The sequence below is a fragment of the Megachile rotundata genome, chromosome 12, assembly GCF_050947335.1.
Source record: "Megachile rotundata isolate GNS110a chromosome 12, iyMegRotu1, whole genome shotgun sequence".
In the NCBI taxonomy this organism is placed as follows: domain Eukaryota; kingdom Metazoa; phylum Arthropoda; class Insecta; order Hymenoptera; family Megachilidae; genus Megachile; species Megachile rotundata.
Genome location: NC_134994.1, coordinates 5,534,568 through 5,558,130, shown reverse-complemented (window position 1 = coordinate 5,558,130; position 23,563 = coordinate 5,534,568). Strand labels below are relative to the sequence as shown.

The window sequence follows — 23,563 nt, the reverse complement described above, 5'->3', positions numbered from 1 at the left end:
TTAATTTCCTACCAGAAATTACTAAACGATACGCAAGGGCACGGTATTTACATAAGATATAATAGAACTTCCTTCATAATTGAAAATGATATGTGTTGCGTGTATGTATACATACATAATCGAACCCTTGTTAGTAACCCTTTTGTTATGAACGTGTGTATACACGGCTTACAAAGATGAATAGTCATTTACAAAGGCCACATACGTATGCACTGTTAATTCTGAACACTAAACCTATATTTGCATTAACCTTCTGTTAGATAATTTTCATTATTATTTCATGTTAAGAATATTTATAGAAAAATCATATATCATTGCTACTCTTTAACATGATATAAATATAAACCATAAAATTGTTACTATGGAAGATCGTTTTCCTACGAATTTTTGTGTGCTAACGGTACTGCTATTTTTCGTTTAAAATATTTCTTGTTTCACAAGTAACCTTCATACTGTGGAAAAATGTTATTTTTCCTAGATGAAAATTTTACGAAAATTTAACCCGTGGCAAGTATAAAATATTCTGAAAATTCTTTGTATTCAAACAAAATTGATTACCTCAGAAACAAACTTTTATCTACAAATATTCTTCATTTTCGTTTCATTTTTTCATACAGAATTTTATCTTTAAATCACATTATCAGATTACATTTTCATGACACCCAAATTGTTGATTGTTTTTTATGAATACATTTCAGTTCTTAACTAAAAAAAATCTTTTCAAACAAAATTGGTATAAAATAAACTAATATAAATTATATTACTGATATACTCCTTTTAGCGTTAAAGGGAGCAATTAAAAAAATAGTCACAAATAATTAGTATGTACATTAACTTATATCTTATCGTTTATTTATTTTCCAGCTTCATTTTTAATTTTGAAGCAAGCACACGTACGCCTGTAGCTTCAGTGATATTTTAATCAAAAACTTAAATTCATTAGATACAATTAAGAGAGTACATATTTCGTCAATTTGGACTTTAATAAAAAGACGATCTTTCTATCTTTGTACAGCTATTTAACATTAACTAATTATTAACCCCTTGCACTATGGCTTATTTGTCAGGTGCGTCAGTCAAAACTGACTAATTAGGGATACAATATTAATACAGAAAAAAAAATGTGAAATGTTATGTCAATATGTTATTATGCAATCATTGACTATGCAAATTATAATTGGACTTGAACTTCAAATTGAAGCGTACTAAAAATTCGAGTAAAATTGATCACGGTCGAAGTACGAATGCGTCACGAGTCTGACTCGTCAAAATAGTGCAAGGGGTTAAACAATATTAACCCTAACTTATAATCAAGACATGTTTTCGGTAAACAGGTGTACACAAAATTAGCGTAGTGAGGGAAACCATAGTCGCGTGACGCTCGAAAACCACTGTCCGGGGGTTGAAACGCGTCGATTATTTACGCGTGCGAAATAGCGCGAGCCCGCATCCGACGCGAGCCGCTCGCACGCGCGACCATTGACTCGCGCAATAGAGCCGCACCGTCGAGAATGATTCCATTGTGGCAAGATTTTACGAGTCGCTGTTAAAGCCTGTCATTACATGGCTGGCTCTGCGGTTACCCGCGTCGGGATCGCGTGAACCCGCGGCCGACGCCGTTACGAACAAATTCCCCGATGATTTACCGCTCAATTTTATGAACTTATATTCCATAAGACTGACGTATCTATTTCACTTAAACGCGTCCCCGGGGCGCATGACGAATTGCAGCGTCGTAACGCCATTGTGCCAGTTTATTACCCGCGGCCAGGTGTACGTTTCAGATACGAGATAGTTGGAAATGAATGGGACGCGTCCTCTGAACGCGCAGGGCTTAGAAATTCCTCCTAATTATCGACCAATAGGAAACTTTATGCCATAGTTTCGTTTAACTCTTTGAACGTTGTGGGCGCGGGTATTGTCGAGAGCAAATCTGCCTTTGTTATGAAAAATTTCGCAACTTGGAGAAGGGGTGGCATACGTACATTTTTTGGGATTTTTGAAATGACGATTTGAAGATACGGAATTTGAGGGTTTTAAGTGTCTCGGGTGTTGGGGATTCCAGGATTTTTCAGTCAAAGAAATTTGGGATCTAAGGATTTGGGGATTTAGAGATTTTGATGTCTGAGGATTTTAGGATCTTGAGATTTTGGGATTTGTATACTTGGGGATTTAGGGATTTGGAATTTTAAGGATTTGAGGATCCAGGAATTTGGAAATCCAGGGATTCTGAAATCTAAGTATTTTAGGACCTAGGGAATTTGCCATTCGAAGATTTGGGGATTGAGATATTTTAGTTTTTGAGGACTGTAAAATCCTAAGATTTTGCGATCTCTACACTTGGGGATTTAGGGATTTGGGAATGCAGAGATTCTGGAAACTAAGAATTTTGAGATCCAGAGATTTTTAAATGTAGGACATTGTGGCATCTGGGAATTTGAGAATCTAGAGATTTTAGGATCTAGGGAATTTGGGATCTAAGGAATATGTAATCCAAAGATTTGGGGATCCAGTAATTTGAAGATTTAAAAATTTGACTACTTAGGGATTTCGGAATCTAAGAATAGAAACTTGAGGATCCTGGGATTTAGGTATTCAGTGATTTTTGGATTCAGCGATTTTCAAATGTAGGAATTGCGGAATGCAAGGATTTTTGGATTTGTGAAGATTTTAAGATCTAGAAATTCGAAAATAGTGAAGTTTAACAATTTTAATATAAAAAAAATGTAAGAATTTTAAAAGTGGTGAATACAATAATTTTCTAATTCATATGTGTTTTCTTATGTATAGGAAATATGTGTTTCGTTCATTAATCTTCGCCCGCCATTTTGGTCTCCGATGACCGACGCGTCGCGACATATTTAGCCGAAATCACCAACAAAATTTCAAACAAGAATTCATAATATTTATCAAGGTTTCATAATATTCTTAAATATTTCTATTACAATTTTGTATCGAAACATTTATGACCCCGTGTTTATATAATATACCTATCCAATCTACATAGTACTTAATTCTCACAGTTTCACGTTTACACGTTTTTTTTTAAAGTAACGAATTTTAACAAAAATTTCTAAAAATATTTTAATAATACCACTGAAAGGACAGAATATGCATATTTCCTACCTTTTTATTACAAAACTTTTACCAATAGATATTTTATATTATTCTGATTAAAACGAATCTAAACGCGATTTAATTCGTACTATGTTTACTGAATTGATAATTTTGATTTACACGATTTTCAGCATAAACCAGGTAACAAATATATTTATTTTCTTATACAATAATATTTAATTGTGGCACATACATGTACCATCTAGTTATACAAAAATGAAACACCCTGTATAACTCTCTTACAGACACACGAGTTAATAATTTCACGAAACCGCTTTTTCAACTATAATTAAATGTGATTTCATGATTTATTACCGACTTAAAACGTTAATCTATCAATGTTCGTATTATATAACGCGTTTAAGAATAATGCATATTCTAGTTCTATAACTATCTATCACTTGTTGACGTTATGATAGATAAGAATTCGGAATCTATATATCTTTCACGGTTTTTAAAGAAACTTTGAATGTTATTGAACAAGTTCTTGCTTCATTTATCCGCGATAAATGGCGATCTTACAAGTTATCATTTATTTGCCACCTGTACCGTTTACGGAGAGTTACATTTATATCAGAAGGTGATGAATACGATATTTTGTCTAACTTGTGTTATTAAACCTTTGATTAAAAGATCGGTAATAATTTATGTAGTAATCACATTTTTTAAATCATAATTTTTGTTGAATATTATTAAAATCTTTTGGAAGGCGTCTCTTGTTTTAATTATCAATGAAATGTAGTATCGTGATGTTGAAGATATTTGCATCGGTATTCGGACATTTTTATAAGTCATTTTTTAACTTTGCATGAAAAATGACAAATAAGTAATGCAAAGCAGAAATGTTACTATTTTTGAAGCAGAAATGTTATTATTTTTGTAAATAAATAAGTGTAGTCATTTAAAGAAATTTATTGAAATTTAAGTTAACTGATTTTTATCTACTAGTCCATCACTTAATGGATTGTTTATTAATAATTATTAATCCTGTTTCATCTAAATGTGTCTCCTAATTTCATCAGTAACGAACGTTACTCTACTTTCACACGAACCAGTCAAATAACCAGTTCACACACTTATTTTAAATAACAAAATTTGTTAAGCTGCTTTTGCTGAAATTTTTTCATTTTTGTGGATGATGATTTTTGTGGACCTTGATTCTTATGAATACTGATTTTTATGGACGTTGACTTTAATCACTAATAAAGAATAAATGTGTATTTTCAGTTATGTTTTATCATTTTGTTTATTATTCAATTATGTTTGATATGGTAATGTGGTAACATGGTGCACACATTTATTTTAAATTACAATTTTCAATTTTTATTTTTAAGGATAATGATTTTTACTAATATTGATTCTTATCAATAATAAAGAATAAATGTATGTATTCAAGTATGTTTTATCGTTTGTTTATTTTATTAAACATTAAATGTATTACTAAGCTTTAAGTTAATTAACCATTAGATGTATTATTAAACTTCGATGTTAATAAAGCATCAAATCTATTACTAAGCTTCAAGTTAATTAATCAATGCATGTATTATTAAGCTTTAGACATACGCTTGTATACCTTCCATAAACGTACAAGATATTTATGTGACAAATATTTTGCAGTACCTACAATACTTCTCCTACATTTATTTATTTTATGCTCCTCGTGCATTCGCTTATTTTCTATTACTAAAATGTGTAGTCATATTTTAAGGAGTGTTTTCTACAAAAATTCTGTCGTTGCCATCACGCAATTTCAAGAGGTCTGGGAAAGTGCCTACAATATTATGAGATGAAGAATAGCGTCACTCAAAATGTGCCTAGCACGCTTCCGCTTCATAAACAAGTGACAGCAGAAAAGCAACATTGCGGACGAACGTGAATATACATGACGATAAATTTAGTATTTTAAAAATTTTCATTGGAAGTACTTCCGTACACGTATCTCTACTCGATAATTGGTTTTAGCGGAATTTCTGTGATAAATGTTATAGTGACGAAGAGGATTAACAATTGTTAAGTAAATTGTTCGAACAAATATATTCAAAGTTTCATAGTAAATGCTGAAAAGTAATGAATATGTGAAAATACAACTTGAAACTGAATAAAACAAGAGTTATTATTCGAAGAACGATTGAGGAAGATTTTTCCATGTAAACACTTTTTCGTGCCATCAATAGTTCATGAAATATCACGCCGTCACACTTAGGCGTGGACACCGTGTATAATTAGATGTTAGAATTTAAGACCTCTTTATTCAAAATGACATTTTATAATTTCCCACATAAAATTTCACGCTCACTAAAAAATTGTGAGGATTCCTAAAATCGTTTAGTTTTTAACATAATGATATAAAAATGAGAGTAAGTCTAGAATAGATAGAATAAATAGAATAGAATAGATAGAATAAGTAGAATAGAATAGATAGAATAAATCGAATAATTTGTAACGCTTCAACTTTAAATAATTTTATAAATCTTTCAAAGAAATATTGTATTTTTTTCAAGATTATATGCTGCTTCTTGCTCTGCTTTTTTTTATAAGTAAGACACTCGTTTTATGTGAGATTTGTCCATACGTGAATTATGAGCGAAAAATGCTGGAACAAGAATTGTCTTCTATAATTTTACTACATTTACATTTTTCATTATGCACTAAAGAGGAAAAATGAATAAATAAATACTGAAGCGTCAATTAATATATGCAATCATTTTTTACCTCAACAAACCAGATATATCGACAAAAGCACGGCAAAATCTTGTAATATAAAATGTGAAACCTGAAACCAGTCATTTTGACTGATTAGCCGTTCGCATATTAAAAAAGTAGAGTGATGGATGATATCAATCGGGATACTAGTTTTATATAATATATTAGTTATCGCAGTATTTTCATTGCACTCTGACGGGTTATTATATCATTTTCTTCACTTTTACTGAACATGGGAATGAAAGTGGTACGCATCTCTCATAACACTTATCAATATCACTTTTAGAATTAATTTTGAGAAACAAAGATATTTTACATTGACAATATCTAAAATCAATCTAATATTATGTTCGGAAAAAAGAGGCATTGACTAAATCTGTTTTTGGATGTGAAATTATCATACAATGTTAATATGAGATTTTCTAATGCAAGATTATTGACAACAGATCAACCATTCAGTCAGAACGACTGACATTGTATTTCATATTCAAAAATGTTATTGTCGTGCTTTTATTAAAATGTCTGTCATATTTCGTTAGAGAGATAAAGAATGGGTATGTTGAGGATTCATATGTATATTTACAAAAATGATTTTCATATGTATATAAAAAAGTAACAATAGATGTACCCACCAACACTCCGAACTTTTTGTTTGCAAATCTTTTATATAATGACTTACGAATTACTTAAAGTCATCACGTTACGAAGTATACTATGTATTCACATTCGAAGTACACATTCACCAACATTCTCACCAAAACAGACCCAAAATAAAGTTCAGTAGACTCCCGTATAACGCGAGTTCTCACAAAAATATTGAGACTATTTTCATATAACGCAATTCATACAACGCAACAAATAATAAAACACAAATTATCTATACGTAAAAATTAAATCTGCTTTTATTTAACATTACATCGTTCTCTTCATCGCATAAAGTATAATTACATTTATATTAAATTTCAGTGAAATAAAAGATACCTAAAATATTAACATTACATGTTCCATGTATGTCTTGTTTCATTCAACAGAGTGTATGATGCTGTTTACAATTAAAATACTGGAATAAATATGTAGACAGTAAATTGTGGAAAATGAAAGTTGTAATAACAATCAGACATGAAATACGTTATGTGAAAAAAAATTCGTACACAACTATTCCTATTAACGAGGAGCCTCTTGCACAACGTGCTATACTCATGACACACTCATAGTTCAAGTATAGTAAATTTTTCTGATATTTCCAGTATGCTTGAATTTTCAGACACAGCTACATTCGTACAATCGAGGATCGACGATCGTCAAGGATCGAAACAGAAAGACATTTTAATTTTCTTAATTCGTTCTAGCAACATAGCGACGAGAAGTCATATTTGACGCACCGTAGTGCAAAGGGTTAACCGCGTTATACGGTCGTCTACTGTATATCTTGAAAAGAGTTTACCATTTGATGCATTCTCGCGGTGTTGTAGTAGTCTAGATTCGGCATTCGGCCTCCGGTAGAATAAACTTGAACAGAACCGACACTTGACACAGGCCGAACCACGTATGTCCAACTCCACGCGACTCAATCCCCGATCATCCTTCGAATACTCCTTGTCACTCGATCACTGTTCGCGCACCACTCAAGAAGAAACCGGATCGTGCGATCCTAAACGTCGATATTCCGAGTGTCACCCCCGGTGAGTTCGCGCGGGTCCATGCGCTTCCTCGCGAGGATCTATCTAATCAGCGTCTAAAATGCGTCAGCCACGAAACACTCGGACGCGACACACGCGTGCACAAGGGCGGCCCGTAAATTTCGCGCACTTGCCCGGACCGCGTGTTTGCTAACCGGCTACCTGTCTCTGCGGGGCTCTGGTCAGTTTCCAACGAAACAACGACGGTGACGAGGTGGGACCGTTGCTGCAGAGGAACAGAGAAGCTGAGCGAAAGGGAGAGTGAAAGGGAGCGAGGAGACCAAGATATATCGAGTTACCGGCACAGAGGATATTGTTTTCCGATATCGCGACCTTTGGTGTATGGGTATTCGCCTTAAACCGTCGTACACGCAGGAAGACTCGAGGGTTACTGCGCCCGCGGGGCCTTAGCTACCAGATAGACGCGTCGGCGAAACAGCTCGGGGTGGGAACTGGGATGGGCCTTAAGGCCTGAATCCTTTTCGAACGAACGATCATTGGTCGACCGGTTGTGCCCAGGACCCAATCCTCGGTTTCCCCTTCGAGAATGCCACCTGAACACAGGACGCCCAGCTCGTAGCGGATTGGCCAGCCCGCCGATGCCGGCTTCAGCCGCTCGCCACTCTCCTCTGCCACGGATAAACCCTCGGATAATGTCGTGGGGATTTTATTTCTTGAATAAAGGATGAGTCTTTATCTTGTACGCTCCTCTGCCTCCCTCGGATACAGCCACTGATCCTGTGCTCTGATATCGCTGAATGCGAAGGTACAAGCTTTCGACTCAGGTTCTTGTTTTGTCTCGTGTAATTCGACGGATCCTCGCCACCTTCATGCTTTGATCTGCTTCTTTGGAAATTGGTTATTGGAACGGAAGGTGGTATTGCTTTCTTTTTAGGTGGGATGGGTTTCATGGGATATCGCGACTTTGTGGTGGAAATAGAATGGTTGCTTATGATACCTTTCGGAGATACGTTTTATGTTGGTAGAGGAATAAGATTGGTATAGTAAATTTTGTTTTGGCGTATTTGGGGAGTTAATTGTAAACAAATACTTCATGTGACGCTTTGGTCTGAATTTGGGTCCTCTATGAACACTATTCAGTAAAGAATAAAAGCCATTGATTTTACTTAGAAAATTAACATGACATTAACTGCATACATATTTAAATACATCAGCGATATTTTATCAGCGACTTCCAGAATTTTCAGCACCAGAACTATGATTCGTTGTCTTATATGATTTTAACAATAGGCCTTGTTAATTAATTTATATAAACACTTCAGGGATTTAAAAGTTATGTTCAGACAGAAATGAAGATACACTTCAGTCGAACTTTGACGGGTCTGACTAGTGACACACTCGCAATTCAAATGTGATAAATTTTATTAGAATTTTTAATACACTTCAACTTGAAGTATGAGTACGATTATAATTTGCATATTCAATAATCGCCGAATATAAAATTCACGTAACATCTTAGCTTTCTTTATTTGTTTTAATATTATAGCAGTGGATAGTTAGTTCTGACTGACGCAGCAGACAAATAAATCACACGGCTAGGGGTTAAGTAGATAATAGTAATTAATACGCTGAAGAAGCCTGCCTGTGTGAGACCCTAAATGGAAGACATTTGCATGATATAGATTTTGTGTAAATTATATACTATAATCTTCATTCTTTGCAATTCATTGTTGAAAAAATAAAAACAGAGTTTCAGATTTTAAAATTTGATAATTTTGTAAATTTCAAATTTGAAAATTTGAGAATTCAAGAACTTTGACACTTAGGAATTTGGGAATTCGTGAATTTTAGAATTTTGGAATTTGGAAATATAGGAATTAAGAAATTCAAAAATGTAGGAATTTAAGAATTTTTAATACAAGAACTTGAAAATTGTGAAATTTACAAATTTCCATGATTAAAGATTTGAAACTTGAAAATTTCAAAACTTAATAGCTTCAAACTTTTTATAAGACATTTAAACACGAGTAAAATTTATAAAATTCCAAATTCCAAATTTCTAAATTTTTAAATTTATGAATGTCTACATTTTCAAGGTTCTGAAATTTCCAACTTTACAAATTTCCAATATCCAAATTATTTTAGGTTCAAATTCTCAAACTTCGAAAGTTTGCTATATAAGCCAGATATACTTCTGATGAAACCTAACCTCTTCACACTCTTGACCACAAACTTACTTCTGTGGATATCTAATTTATCTTGAATCCAATTTGAAACTGTTACATAAACAAATGTACAATGTCTCTTAAATTTGCTAACCAGGAAATAAATCTATAATAATTGCCATAAGGTAAGTAAAAGTGTGTTCACATAAATATGTGCTTATACCAAAAGGACAGTTCAAAGAGCGGCACTACTTTTTCTTGCACAGAACGTCATAACTTTACCGAAATATTACAACTACTAGGGAAATAATAAAAAATAATTGTTAAGTCTAAAAATATATTTGCGACAGCAACTACTGGTATTTGCCGATGTTTCCAAAAAGATTATAATGGATTTTGCGTAAACAATGAATGTCCACATATTTATATTTAAAATGCTGCTTCTTGAAATTCTAAATCTTTGTTCTATATTGCATTCTTTCATCGAGAAAAATAAATTAAAATGAAATGTATTTTCTTGATTATAACTTAAATATAAAAATATTTGATTACGACTTGAACATACTTTGTTATAAACTAAAAATTCGTTTCTGAAGAGGTTAACTTCACAGTAACCTATTTTCGCAAGAATTAAATCTCGCCAGCGAAACTTTCCACTCGGTTTTATGGACCGATCGTCTTCTCTCTGAAGCTGAATATCATCTTTCGTATCAAAAACGCTTCCATCCCCGTCGTGAAGGGTGCGGTAATGATAATCGCGTTATTTTCACGAGGACATGGTCGATTGTACGACTACACGGATTCGATCTTTGCTGACCACGCGACCACGTTCAATGCAGCTAGTTCCATCGTTCTGGTCGACGACCCTATTTAACCCGAGGGCAGCCCACAGGGTAGATTTCTGATCGGCTACCTGACCAATGAAGGAATGAATGAAATTCCTTCGACCGTTTCGTAGAACATAGCTGTCCTGCTTGACTTTATTACTACTACTACGTGCTACAGCTTTTTGTATCGCTGATGGTGGTCATCTTCATTGATGAGGTGTGCTGAATTTTAAGTCGACCATTCATGGCCGATATTCAAATCCGAGTATTATCCGAGTAATCTTAATATACCGAACTGTTATTTGAAAATGGTAATAACAACCCTCTTTCATTTAATGTTAATGGAAACTTTCGTGGAACATTTTATTAAAGGTTGTTCTTCTTTATTCCGTGAATATACTTGTTTCAGATAACTTCAGTTATTCAAAGCTTTGGTTATGCAAAATAAATCTTGAATTCGATTTTATTGTGTGTTACGTTAACGGTTATCATTAACAGTTGCTGTTCACAGTTACCGCAACGTTTATATGGCAATTAACGTTTATTCTTGTTATGTGAACTCGTTTGTCATTTATATGAAATTTATTATAAACTCGTGTTCATGAGTTTGTTAACAAACTCAGGAGTTTATGAATGAAGTTTAATTATTAATATGTAACTGTATGTATGTAACTGTTTCTACGTACATGTGCATACATATATTAAAATATATTTTAAATTTCATGTATAACACAGGTTTCGAACTATACGACATATAATTTATACATTATCTATGTAACACAATACGCAATGTTTATATACATAATATGTTAGATGTTGTATATATTATTATATTCTGATATGTTATATGTTATATGTTATATGTTATATGTTATATGTCATATGTTATATATTATAACATATACATATATGCATATGTACATAAGTATAGGTATATATATACATATGTACATATGCATATACATATACATCATAACATGTTTATAACATAATATTTAAACTTAAATCAAAGTAATAAATAATGAAGTATAAACTTGTCATCAACCTACAGCAAAATATAATCCTACATCAAAACCAGTAATCGAACTACAAGATGTTACACAGTAAGTTTACGAAACAGTTTATGTTATAATACTATTTAAATACACACTGTAGACGCAGCTTCGGATTACCATAAACTTAAACTAAACAAGCCCGTCGAGCAAATCAAAGTCTAATCACTCAAAGAAGATTGATGATCTATCAACTATAATACAGCGTGTAATTCACTGAAAGTGAGACCACGATTAATGGAGAAGTAATTCAATAAGTCTTCCATCAAAACACTGATGAAGATGCTAAAAGAGGCTATCGAAAAAAGGAAATGAATCAAAGAAATTTTGTCCCATTGGAAGTTAACGTCTAATCAAGATGAAAATGATTTGACGAATGTTCGTTTTGCACGGGAGGTATGCGTACGAACGTGGCAGGAATTCCAAAGATGAAATTACCTTACGAGGAATTCCTGAATCGGTTGTACGAACGCGGCAGTTAGGACCGAATCGTGATAGCCCAGGGCGTGCACGCGAGCGTACAAGAAAATTTCAGATCGAGCTGGCGAAATTGTAAGGGAGGCCTTTTAACGAGATGCGGTCATCACTGTGGACCAAAATCTACGGTTATCCTTTTATAGTCATCCCTCTTGAGCAGTTATGTGCTAAAATTTTCATGCTTATGTTTCTGAATTCCAAAATTCTTAAATTTGGGATTTTTGGACATTGAAATTCGGAAATTTTTTAATTTTAGGTTGGACTTATGAAATTTTCAATGAGCAAATTTCGGAGTTCTGAATCCTCGAATTTGCATATTTTCAGTTTTTAAACTTCTGATTTACCCAAGGTTCGGTTCTCAAATTTGGGAATTTGAGAATTTCTAAAGTCTAAAATTTTGAAATGCTCAAATATTCGAATTCATAGATTCCGAAATAGCCAAATTTCAAAATTTCAAAATTTCTGAATACCCATGTTCCGAAATTCTGAAAATTCCAATTTTTCAAATTTTCAAATTCTGAAATTATTCAAATTTCTGAATTCTCGAATTCTAAAATTCTCAAAATTCCAATCTTCAAATTTCTGAATTCTCGAATTCTAAAATTCTCAAAATTCCAATCTTCAAATTCCTGAATTCTCGAATTCTAAAATACTCAAAACTCCAATCTTCAAATTTTTGAATTCTCGAATTCTAAAATTCTCAAAATTCCAATCTTCAAATTTCTGAATTCTCGAATTCTAAAATTCTCAAAATTCCAATCTTCAAATTTCTGAATTCTCGAGTTCTAAAATTCTCAAAATTCCATTCCTCAAATTTCGGAATTCTAAAATTCTAAAATTCTTACGTTTCCTAATTTCAATCTTTCCAAATCTCTAATTCCCAAATTTCTAAGAATTTAAATTTACAATACTCCTAAACGTAAAAATGATCAATTTTTTAGTCCTCAGTGGTTTACAACTTAACACTAATTATTTCACAATAATTCCTGTGATGCAAATTTACTTTACTTCTTTTATTAATTTTTTTTTTCTCCCAAATTAATAATGATGGTATTTTTGGTAACATCCTTGTCATTGTTTCGAACTACATCAAAATTCAGTAGTTTCTATAATTCTAAATTAAAATATCTTTTATTCGCGTCTGCTTTTATTTCCTTTGTCGTTGCAGTTCTGTTGAACATAGACTGGTGATTTGTGTTATTTCAGATTACAATCGAAAGGTAGTAAAAACGTGGATTTCACGGAGTAACTGAAGAACCATGTAACACGAATAAATACGAGTAACTATTTACTTTTAAAATAAAACGGTAGAATGTTTTGCGGGTATTTCAATTGAACTTGTACCCTTTGACCCTTAAGGTCGATGAACTCATACATACATTTAAAGAGACTATGTAATATATTATAAATTATTTAGGGTGACACATTTAAGTGTATGTGTAACGTGAATTCCTGGTGAATTATAGATGATATGATTAAAATGGTTAAAATTGTCAAATTTTCAAACTTGCATACTCAAAATTTTTTATTTGTTAAGTTTTTCAATTTATACATTTTCGTATTTCCAAATATTCAAGTGCAGTAATTATAAAATTTTCAACCATTCAAATTTCTAAATTTTCACACTTCTGAATTTTCAGGTCTTCAAACGTACAAATCTCCAACGACACAAATTATTAAATTTTTACACTTCTGAATTTTCAAATTTCCAGCAGCTGAAATACCTAAATTTTCATACTTCTGAACTTTCAAGTCTTCAAATTTTCAAATTTCCAACACCATGAATTATTAAATATTTGAATTTCTGAATTCTCAAATTCTCAAATTTCCAACAGCCCAATTTCCTAACTTTTCATACCTCTGAACTCTCAAATCATGAAGCTTTCAACAACCCAAACTCCTAAATTTCCAAATTTTCAAACTAACTACCAGTTATTTACTCTACCTTGAAAATATTAATAGTACAAATTTAAGAGTATTTCAATTTAAGAACAAAAAAATAAAATTCCACCCTCGAACCTTTCGTTCAAGAAAACAAAAAGTTTTTAGTACCACATCCATATCAAATCTCACACGTACCATTTCACTTAACACACAAGTTTATCTGCCGCAGAAATAAAAAAGTGAAATTTTGTAATATTAAATCAATAATATACAACAACAAAGTAAAATGACCTGTAATATAAGTAGACATCGAACGTTTATGCATTTATAATACTATCGAAGTCTGCGGAGTAAACATGAGCGATGTAAGCTATATACCGTGGATCTCATAGATTACATGATTTATTTATATGTACTCTATAGATTGTGATATATGAGGGGTAGACGTCAGAGTGGTCAATGCTAAAATATTGACTTGTACACGATATAATGAATATATGTCCATTATTTAAAATAGAAAGTAGAGCAAGCTGTAAATTTACTTGTAAAGTTATTTAAAGTATTGATTTCTGATCGGTGATACAATTTATGCTTGTTGGTTTAAAGAAAGAAAAAATGCTAGAAATCATAGGTTAATTTGCAATTCAGCATATAGTAAAACTATTACATTCTATGACATATTAACACTAGATTGCCTAAGGCAGTCATTTTGACTGCTTTTCAATTTCAATTAGAAAAACAATTGTGTATAGAATGACAGCTTCTTAGAATTTTGTGACTTTTTGTACAACATATAAATGCGTTTATTAATAATTGTAATTACCTCCCCCCTCCTTCATTTCCGGTATATATATATGTGTTATACCTATATTGCCCCAAAGCAGTCAAAATGAATCAAAGCTTCAGTCTTTCTAGTGTTAAAGTCGACTATCTTTTCTAAATCTGATATCTAAAATTTCTGTTTACTCTTCTTGCATGTTTAAATACTTGTGCTGCTACTGAAAATTATTATTTCCAACCTTTAATTTTGTTCAAACAAAAAAATACCACATTTTAAAGTTGTCTATGTTTTATTATACATATTTTTAATATAAGGTCATTTCAAGGTCGTAGTATCGTATGTGGATAATTTTCCAATTAAAATGTAGCAATTAGATAAATGCAAGCAGATTTATATTTATGTAGTGGTATATGTTTTGTGTAGACGAAAAAGGTTTCGAAATCACCTTTGATGTTTCACCATAAAGGAGAGACACATTCGCAAAAGCAACGACTTGGGCAAAAGAATGAAAACACATAACTGTTCAAGTAAAAAATAGTTTAATCCAGATAGGCTATATGTTTTTATTTTATTATCATGATTTGACCAAAACCAAAATGTCCTTACATCGAAATTTTGGCGATGGCAGTCTAATCATTTCTGCATAACGATTTAGGTTACATCTGTTGTCGAATGCGCAAATAAGAACTAACTGTTCATTACTACAATAATAAAGCAAATAAAAGAAATCTAAATCTTATGTTTATTTCACACTGGCTATTCAAATTATTGATTAATTAAAATTACAATTGTACTTCAACCTCAAATTGCAGCAGAAGTATTCAAAACAGCAGAATTATTAAAAAATCGAGTTGTCACATTTGAGCTACGAATATGTTAGTAGTCAGACTCGACAAAGTATATCAAAGGATGAAAATTATACAAAGAAGACAGTACTTTAAGTTTCAACGAAAATTAATACTAAAAAGTACGTAATTAATTACGAAAATACTTGAAGATGTTTCACCTCATCCAAAGAATAATCAGAATCTGAGTAAATATTTCAATAACACGCAGTCCACACTTCAAGTTTCCCAAAAGAATGGTTCCAAACCACAAACATCCGATTAAAGCAGTAGCTTGTCTTCTGACGTTAAATCTACTTAAAGACCTTTGAAAATTCCTTCTTGCTACTCGTTTGGTAGCTTGGTACTCGTTTACTTCCAACAAATCATCCAAAATATGAAACGATCACATGGAACTGAAAATTCCTCTCATATCTGTATTACTTATCTTGATGCAATACGGCGAATCACTCTGTATAACATTCTGTAACGGTTCATCACCCACAGAACAGTCACATCGGCCACCAAAAGCAAGATAGGCCGTTGAAGATGGTTTCCCCTCGAATTCTCGAGGTTACAAAAGGATGTAAGCGTTGTATAGGTACGCTGATACGTATTGCAAATTTAAACCGACGTATATCTCAGGGCGTAACCAAAGAGGTAGGTAGGTTGGTAGGTAGGTATAAGGGATCTTATTGATCTGGTAGCCCGGGGCGTGTCATCCTGGGCTGTTGGCCGCAGGGAGGACCGCGGCTAACCCTAAAGCAAAGGGGGATCCCCGTGGCTGGCGCATGCGCCCACGAGACCGTTTTCTCTGCCCAGAGGGCTAACTTACACCAATCACCAGGAGCTAGAAACCCTTTTCGCCGACGGGGTTCGCCAAGAACTTCCCTCTCAGAGGGAGAAAACGACTATATATCGCTGCCTGATCGTCCGTCTGCTCTGCCCTCTGCTCGCTCGAAATCGCTTCTATTCGTCTCGGAATGTTTCCCTCGTGGCGTCGGGAAAAGACACCATTCAACGACCGAACATTATTATTGCTGCCATTATTATTCGACCCTTTGTTAACGCGTACTTTCCCTGTTTCGTTTTTAACAGTTCTGTTCTCAACGTTTGAGATTCCAATTTGGATCTGGTAGCTTCGGAAGTATGGTAGCTTTAAACTACGATTTAATTCTTGATATTCTGAACCTTTATGCAGTAGATGCTTGACTTATTCCTTTGTAAAATAATGAAAGATATATCTTGCTGGATGTACCTTCTCTTGGAATTCTTTTCTAAGAAGCCATTACTTAAACCCATTACTCTACAGAATGTCTACTTATTTATAAGTAAAATAAATCGTTCTATTATTCTACGGAATGTTTACTTATTTATGAGTAAAACAAATCGTTCAGCCGGTAGGGATTTTAAATTATAAATTTTGTCAACATATTTTTCCTGAAATCATTGGTTTTTGTCAAGGTGAAGAATCAAGTGATGAAGAAACATGTTCAATTGCATTTCATCTTCCATTGGTTTTTCAGCTTCATGTACAATTTCAAACTAGTTACGTTTCGACTATGGGATGTTAATTTATACGGTCCGGAAACTATTGAATTATTCGCGCAATATAACATAGAATTACCAGTTATATCAATGAGGAAGATTCCAGGGTTGCAGTCGCGTTCGTGAAATTTGCGGGCATCGATCGGGAAGAGATAACCGATCGTTCCTCTATCATTGCGTTGGAACGGCGCGATCTGTTATTAGTTTTGCGGCCATAAAGAAACTAAACGCGTTTAACATATGGCACGACGATCTATGCGTTCCTAAACCAGTTCTTGACGTTGCATGAGTTATAAAGACATTACACTTGTAACGCTGTAATTACAAGAGTCCAGTCGCGGTAATATTTCCGGAGGCATTCTTCTTCGGGAACCACTAAGGCTTTGTTATACTAATTGCGTTTGAAAATAAATAAATTTATACCTGAGGGTATGAAAGCCCTCGATTTATGTACACGATACAGAAAATTTTATTTTCGATTGAGGAGTAATCAGTTACTATTTGTAATGGAATATAGGAAATTAATTTTGGGGTACATAGGTATAGATCTGGACATACCGATATGTAGACGCAAGAATGTAAGGATGTAAGGATACAGAGAACTAATAAGAGTTATTATCTCAGGATATATTTTATAGGGTTGTTTCTAGGGTTATAGAGGTGTAGGGATCTAGAAATCTAGTGTGCTTGAAAGGCTGCAAGTATAGATAATTAGCAATGAGGGAATTGAGAATGTGAGTGTCTCGAATCGTGTGGTTACATGATCAATAGTATGCACTTGCATACAATGTGGAGATATAGAAATTGGGGGATAGAGATATCTGGGAACCTAGAAATCCAGAAATTTAGAGACCTGAACATACAGGGATCTAGCGGATAATCTCATATGGAGATATGTGGATATGACAGTGTAGCGATTTACGAGATTAGAGAACTGGAAATTTAGGGATATCAGTGTCTAGGAATTTAGAAATATAGACATGATCAGATATAGATATTTAGCGATATAGGGAGCTGCATCATAGAAAACTTTATTTTTATAAATGTCCAATAATTTTTCATTTTTATGCTACAACAACAGTTTAAATTAATTAAATTTAATTAAAAATTGGTAATACCCTTACAAAATAATGTTGAATACAATTATTAAGACTGTAGTAACATAATAAATTAGAAATTAATGCAGCTGAATAAAAAATTCAAATAAAAACATATGTACATATATGCCCATCTTAAGAAGTCAGAAGGAAAGAACACAAATTTACGAGTCACCTGTAAATGTTAATATTAACTTTGCCGAAAGTTTGTTTTAACTTTCGTTCCGTTTAACTATTCAAGGTCGATGTATGCACATCTATGTGGTTCAGCTATCAGTTACATGTATATCTACATGGTCTACCTATCTGTTATGTGCATATCAGCGTGGTCTATCTACCTGGTATATGTATGTGTATCTACTGCTTTACCTGTTATATGTATATCTGGTTGCTACCGAATATCTGTCGATCTACTACTCCTCCATTGTCTTCTGACAAAAACTCTCTGTCACCATTTGACAAAGAATATTTGTCTTTGATAGAAATTTGAGACCCGTCACGTGCACGTTACTTAAATTCCCCCGCAGCGAAATGGTTAAATCAATCTATCAACTCACGATTGTTCCCGCAACTTTTCATCCGTTTTTACATGGTTTATTCAATATTGCTTTTACATTTTACGGTATTTCTTCCTTTTTCATAAATAGCAATGAATTGATTTTGTAAATAGAAAGTTTGTAAGAAGAGACGTACGACGCCAGAGGATACCTACCATTTAATTCACTGTATAAATATCATGTAGGCAGCTATTATTTGAGTTTTAAGAAGCGGAGAAAACTACTACGGGGAAAACTATTATCATTTTGATAATTTGATAAATGGTAGATTTGTAGCCGATCTTTTGATCCAACGATCTGATGCTTCAAATATTGAATAAATTTCAAATATTAAATATTCAAATATAATACTCTTTGCGTTGTTAATTTTTATTCCACGCGTTTCATAATGCATTTTAAAATATCAGGACAAATTACCATGACAGAAAATGTAGTCATTGCAGTAGTTCGTATATAACGAAATATTGTTTATTGAATTGTTCATTTGATAAACTATCTGTAACTTCTTTATATTGTATATTTATTAAGTTAGGTTAGGTTATAGGTACCTAGGTATATGTGGATATGACCTAATCTCATTAAACTTAACCCAGTAACTCCTTTACATTGTATACTTATTAAGTTAGGTTAGGTCATAGGTACCTAATATGTGGATGTAACCTAACATCATTTAATTTAACCTAGAAACTCCTTTATATTGTATACTAATCGATTAGGTTAGATTAGATTATATGTAGTTGTCTTGGTACACATGTGGGTGCGTATATGGACATACAGGTGTCTAGCTACACATACAGGATCATATATGTACACATATAGGAATCTGAGGATATAAGGTATCTAGGAATCTAGAAATGTAATATTATTATTTACCATCGTGTTTGGTTTTGAAAAATCCCTCTACGTAATCAAAAATAGGAACTGACATGATATAACCAAAAAGTATGTGTAAATCTATCGAACTCATAATTATGAAACATATGAAACATATGTGCTATGAAACATGTGTCGAAATGATTTCCATCACAAGAATTATGTAATGTTACAATTTATAAGATAAGTCATGGACAAGTCAGTTTGAAGGGTTGATTTCTCCCTTAAAAAGAAAAGCGGATATCAACGAATTGTTTCTGAAATGAATGTAAACGACTATAAACAAATATCATCGAATATAAAGGAGTGAGGCATAAATGAATATGAAGAAGTATAGTCGAATGTAAACGAATTACATATGAATGAATATAAACGAATTATAATCAGCATAAATCACCCATTATTAGAATTTATACCAAAATGTCAGTAAATTCCGACCACTGTGCGTCGCAGCAATCCATTGAAAAGATACCTATATAGTAGTTCCATCACTCGAGGCGTAATCTGTCTGCGTTTGTCTTCGCGTAACAGAACAGGGTCCAAGTTTCAAAGCGAACCGACAGCCGGCGTCCGGCCAACGACAATCACGTCTGACATGCTGGTGAAGTGACTCGAACGCTTTGAAAGATCTCGAACGGGACGATGTGGGCGTACAAGCGGCGATATTTAACGAGCAGCCTAACTATTGGTACTTATTCGCCGTGGTGTTTACACGCACCGTGTTATGGACTTCTTTCGCAGACTCTTCTTGTCGCTATCCGCCTTGGAGCGAGCTAGCTCCGATCGTAAATCACCGTGAAAGTCGGCTTGCGCTCCTTCGAGGCTCGAACACGGGCGCGAGTTGTGCCATGCGGAACGACCGCGTATCGAACATCCGAGATGCGGACAGAGAGATAAAGGCAGATGTTTTGGATCGTGGTTGTCCTTACTGTGGGTACGGGTGTTCTTGGGTGATTGAAAATTCGACTTGTAAAACGACATTGTTGTGAGGATGGCTGTGCATCGCCATTTTGAGGCGATGAAGATTAATTAAACCTGTAATGAGGATTAATTAAACTCGTCTGGTATTTCCTGATGGTTACACGATTTATGGATGTTTGAGTAAACTTCAAGTCTCCTTTGATGGAACAAGAACATGGAAACTGTTGACTTTTATGTTTATGTGTTTATAATTTTGTGCTCTCACATTTTTACTCTTCTAAATTTTTTAATTGAATTTTTACATTTTTGAATTTGTAAAATGTTGATTTTTACATTTGTGATTTCTAAATTATTAAATTTTTATAATTTTGAATTTATAAACTGTGAAATTGATAAATTGGTGATTATTTGCGTTTTAAAATTATCTAAATTTTATATTTTTAAATTCCTGAATTGTCAAGTTTTTAGTTTTGCATTTTTAAATTTCTAAATTGTTAAATATGTATGTTTTCGAATTTCCAAATTGATTTTGAATGTTTTCAAAGCTCTAAGTTGTCCAGTTTATACATTTTCAAATTCTTCTATTTTACAAATTTCTAAATTTTTAGAACTTCGCGTTTCTGTACTTTCAAATTTCCAAATCAAATTTCACAAACTTTACAAATTTCCAAATTATCAAGTTTTATAATTCTCCAAATTCCCAAATTTCGAAATTACTAAATTTTATAATTTTCTAACTTAAAAATTTCCCAAATTTTTAAATTTTTCAAATGAGCAAATGACCAAATTCCCCAAATTTCCCAAACCCTTAAATTCTCCAAATTTCCCAAATTCTCAAAATTCCTGAAATTTCTCAAATTCCCTAGATTCCCCAAATTCCTCAGAATTCCTCAAATTCCCTAAATTCTTCAAATTCTGTAAATTCTCCAAATTCCCCAAATTTCCCAAACCCTCTAATTCTCCAAATTTCCCAAATTCTCAAAATTCCTTAAATTTCCCAAATTCCCTAGATTCCCCAAACTCCCCAAAATTCCTCAAATTCCCTAAATTCTTCAAATTCTGTAAATTCTCCAAATTCTCCAAATTCTCCAAATTTCCTAAATTTCCTAAATTTCCCAAATTCTCCAAATTCCCCAAATTCCCCAAATTCTCCAAATTCCCCAAATTCCCCAAATTCCCCAAATTCCCCAAATTTTCTAAATACCTAAAAAGGTTATAAAAATTTGGGAATATAATATTATTATCTACCACAGATTTCTGCTTTCCTAAAATTCCCTACATAATCAGAAACTCATTCAAAGTGTAACCAAAAGTGTCACCAAATGGAAATTACTTGTTCCCAAGTGTTATAGCATAAGAAATGAATGTCCCATCAAATTATCTTACGTATTATATAGAAGCGTAATTAATTTATTCAAATGTTTGCTGAAACAGGAAATTGAGATAAAACCACAAGGGATCGTCGATGGAATTATACCCTCTTCAGAACTTTCCCTGGCTCGCTGTAGAAAAATTACTTTTTCCCGCTTGTTCTTATTCTCCCTGTTTTGTTGTTTGTTTTCCGACTCGGCGGATTCTCCGAGAAGCTTTCAAGAACGCTTTATGACCGACGTTCAGAAGGAAACTGCGAATTATGTAATGTCCTTCAAGGATCAAACAAAAAAGTCGCAACTGTTCACTTTCGTATATTTCAAAAACTCCTCCATAATTGTATGAATGAACGTCGTCGAAACGGCAGTTAAATTTCAATAAAATCGGTGTGTAACAACTTTACACGAACTCGATAAAACGGCCGTTTAAAAAAGTTTGAAAATGTTCAAAGTAAACAGTTCGAAATAAAAAAATCATTTGCTCGGTGTACGTGTACGTGTATTTCACTTTTTTTTCTTTGCTTTTAGTACGGCGAAAATGTTGATCTACATTTTAGAGTACATAGTAAATACGCTTTAAAAGTCCAATTAACCGCCTCGCTGCTGCCACGGTTTAATATTGATTTTTAAATATTTGTTCATAACACCTGCCGCGCGTTTTCAATCAAACATTACAAATATGCTAATAAGACGGATATCGGTATAATCTGATCGAAACATCGGGAACTCTCGCTTTATTCGTGTAACCATCGAAACCGGTATCGATGTAAACTCACCGAATACGATTTCGGTAAACAGCCGTTCGACGGCTGATAGTTTCATGTTGTGTGCACAACTAGCTTCTGGTAAACGCCCGCGTTGGTTGATTAATCGAAAATTTCCGATATCAACGTCTGTTGTGTGTATATTAAACTACTTGCGTGATAAGTACCGGCCCGATCGGGTTCATCGCGATGGCCCGATCATCTTTTAATTTACCGTCCGATCGATTATTGTCAGCCGTGAGCAATTAGACGGCCTTTAATGAGGACACTTTAGCGACAGCAAGAAATGAAGAGAAGTTCGACGGAGCTCAATTGCTTTTTCCTTCGAAGTACTTTACTGAAATCGGAGATTAATTGAGCCTTTTAGAAAAGAAATTGATCGACGTTCGTTAAATACGAAGCGTAGAAAGTTGAGGACGTTATTGGAAGAAAATTAAAACGAAAGTGGGGATAATTGGTCCGAATACTGAGATGTTAGTATCATACGTTTTTGTGACAGAGTTATAAGAGTGGACACTCTTGGCTAAAAATTCTATGGAATTTATTCCACTTATGGGATTTGTACGTTTTATGTAGCGGACACTTTAGTTGGATTACAGTATGGCTATTCCACTATTTATTTCCGATTTTGAGAGATTAAATATGTAAGCTTGAAAAGTTGTAAGTTCTACGGTATGAAATGTCTCAATTCTCAATACTCAAATTTTTAAATTGTGAAATTGTCTGATTCTCAAGTTCTCAAACCTCCTAATTCCCAAATTCTTCAATTCTTCAATTTTTCAATTCTTCAATTTTTTAACTCTTCAACTTTTCAATTTTTCAAATCTTCAATTTTCAGTCCCTCCAATTTTACAGTTTTTCAATTCTCTGATTCTCAAATTCGTAAATTCTCCGATTCTCAAATTGTCAAGTCATCAAGTTTTCTAAATTCAAATCTTTTAAATCTGAATTGAATGTCCAGTT

At 33.3% G+C, this 23,563-nt stretch overlaps 1 protein-coding gene across 4 annotated transcripts in view; it reads right to left on the bottom strand.

Annotated features, from left to right (window-relative positions):
• Positions 1-23,563, bottom strand: part of TfAP-2 (transcription factor AP-2) — a 416,024-nt gene that overhangs the window by 265,049 nt on the left and 127,412 nt on the right. For 3 of the 4 annotated variants that reach the window (XM_076538526.1, XM_076538523.1, XM_076538528.1), the window contains exon 1: positions 7,265-7,874. The exons of the other annotated variant lie outside the window; for it this stretch is intronic. Coding sequence is in view for 1 of the 3 variants with exons in the window: in XM_076538528.1 (XP_076394643.1) it covers positions 7,265-7,309 (45 nt within the window). In the remaining 2 variants the exon portion in view is untranslated. Of the gene's footprint in view, positions 1-7,264; positions 7,875-23,563 lie in introns of those variants that run through there. 4 annotated transcript variants of the gene reach the window in all.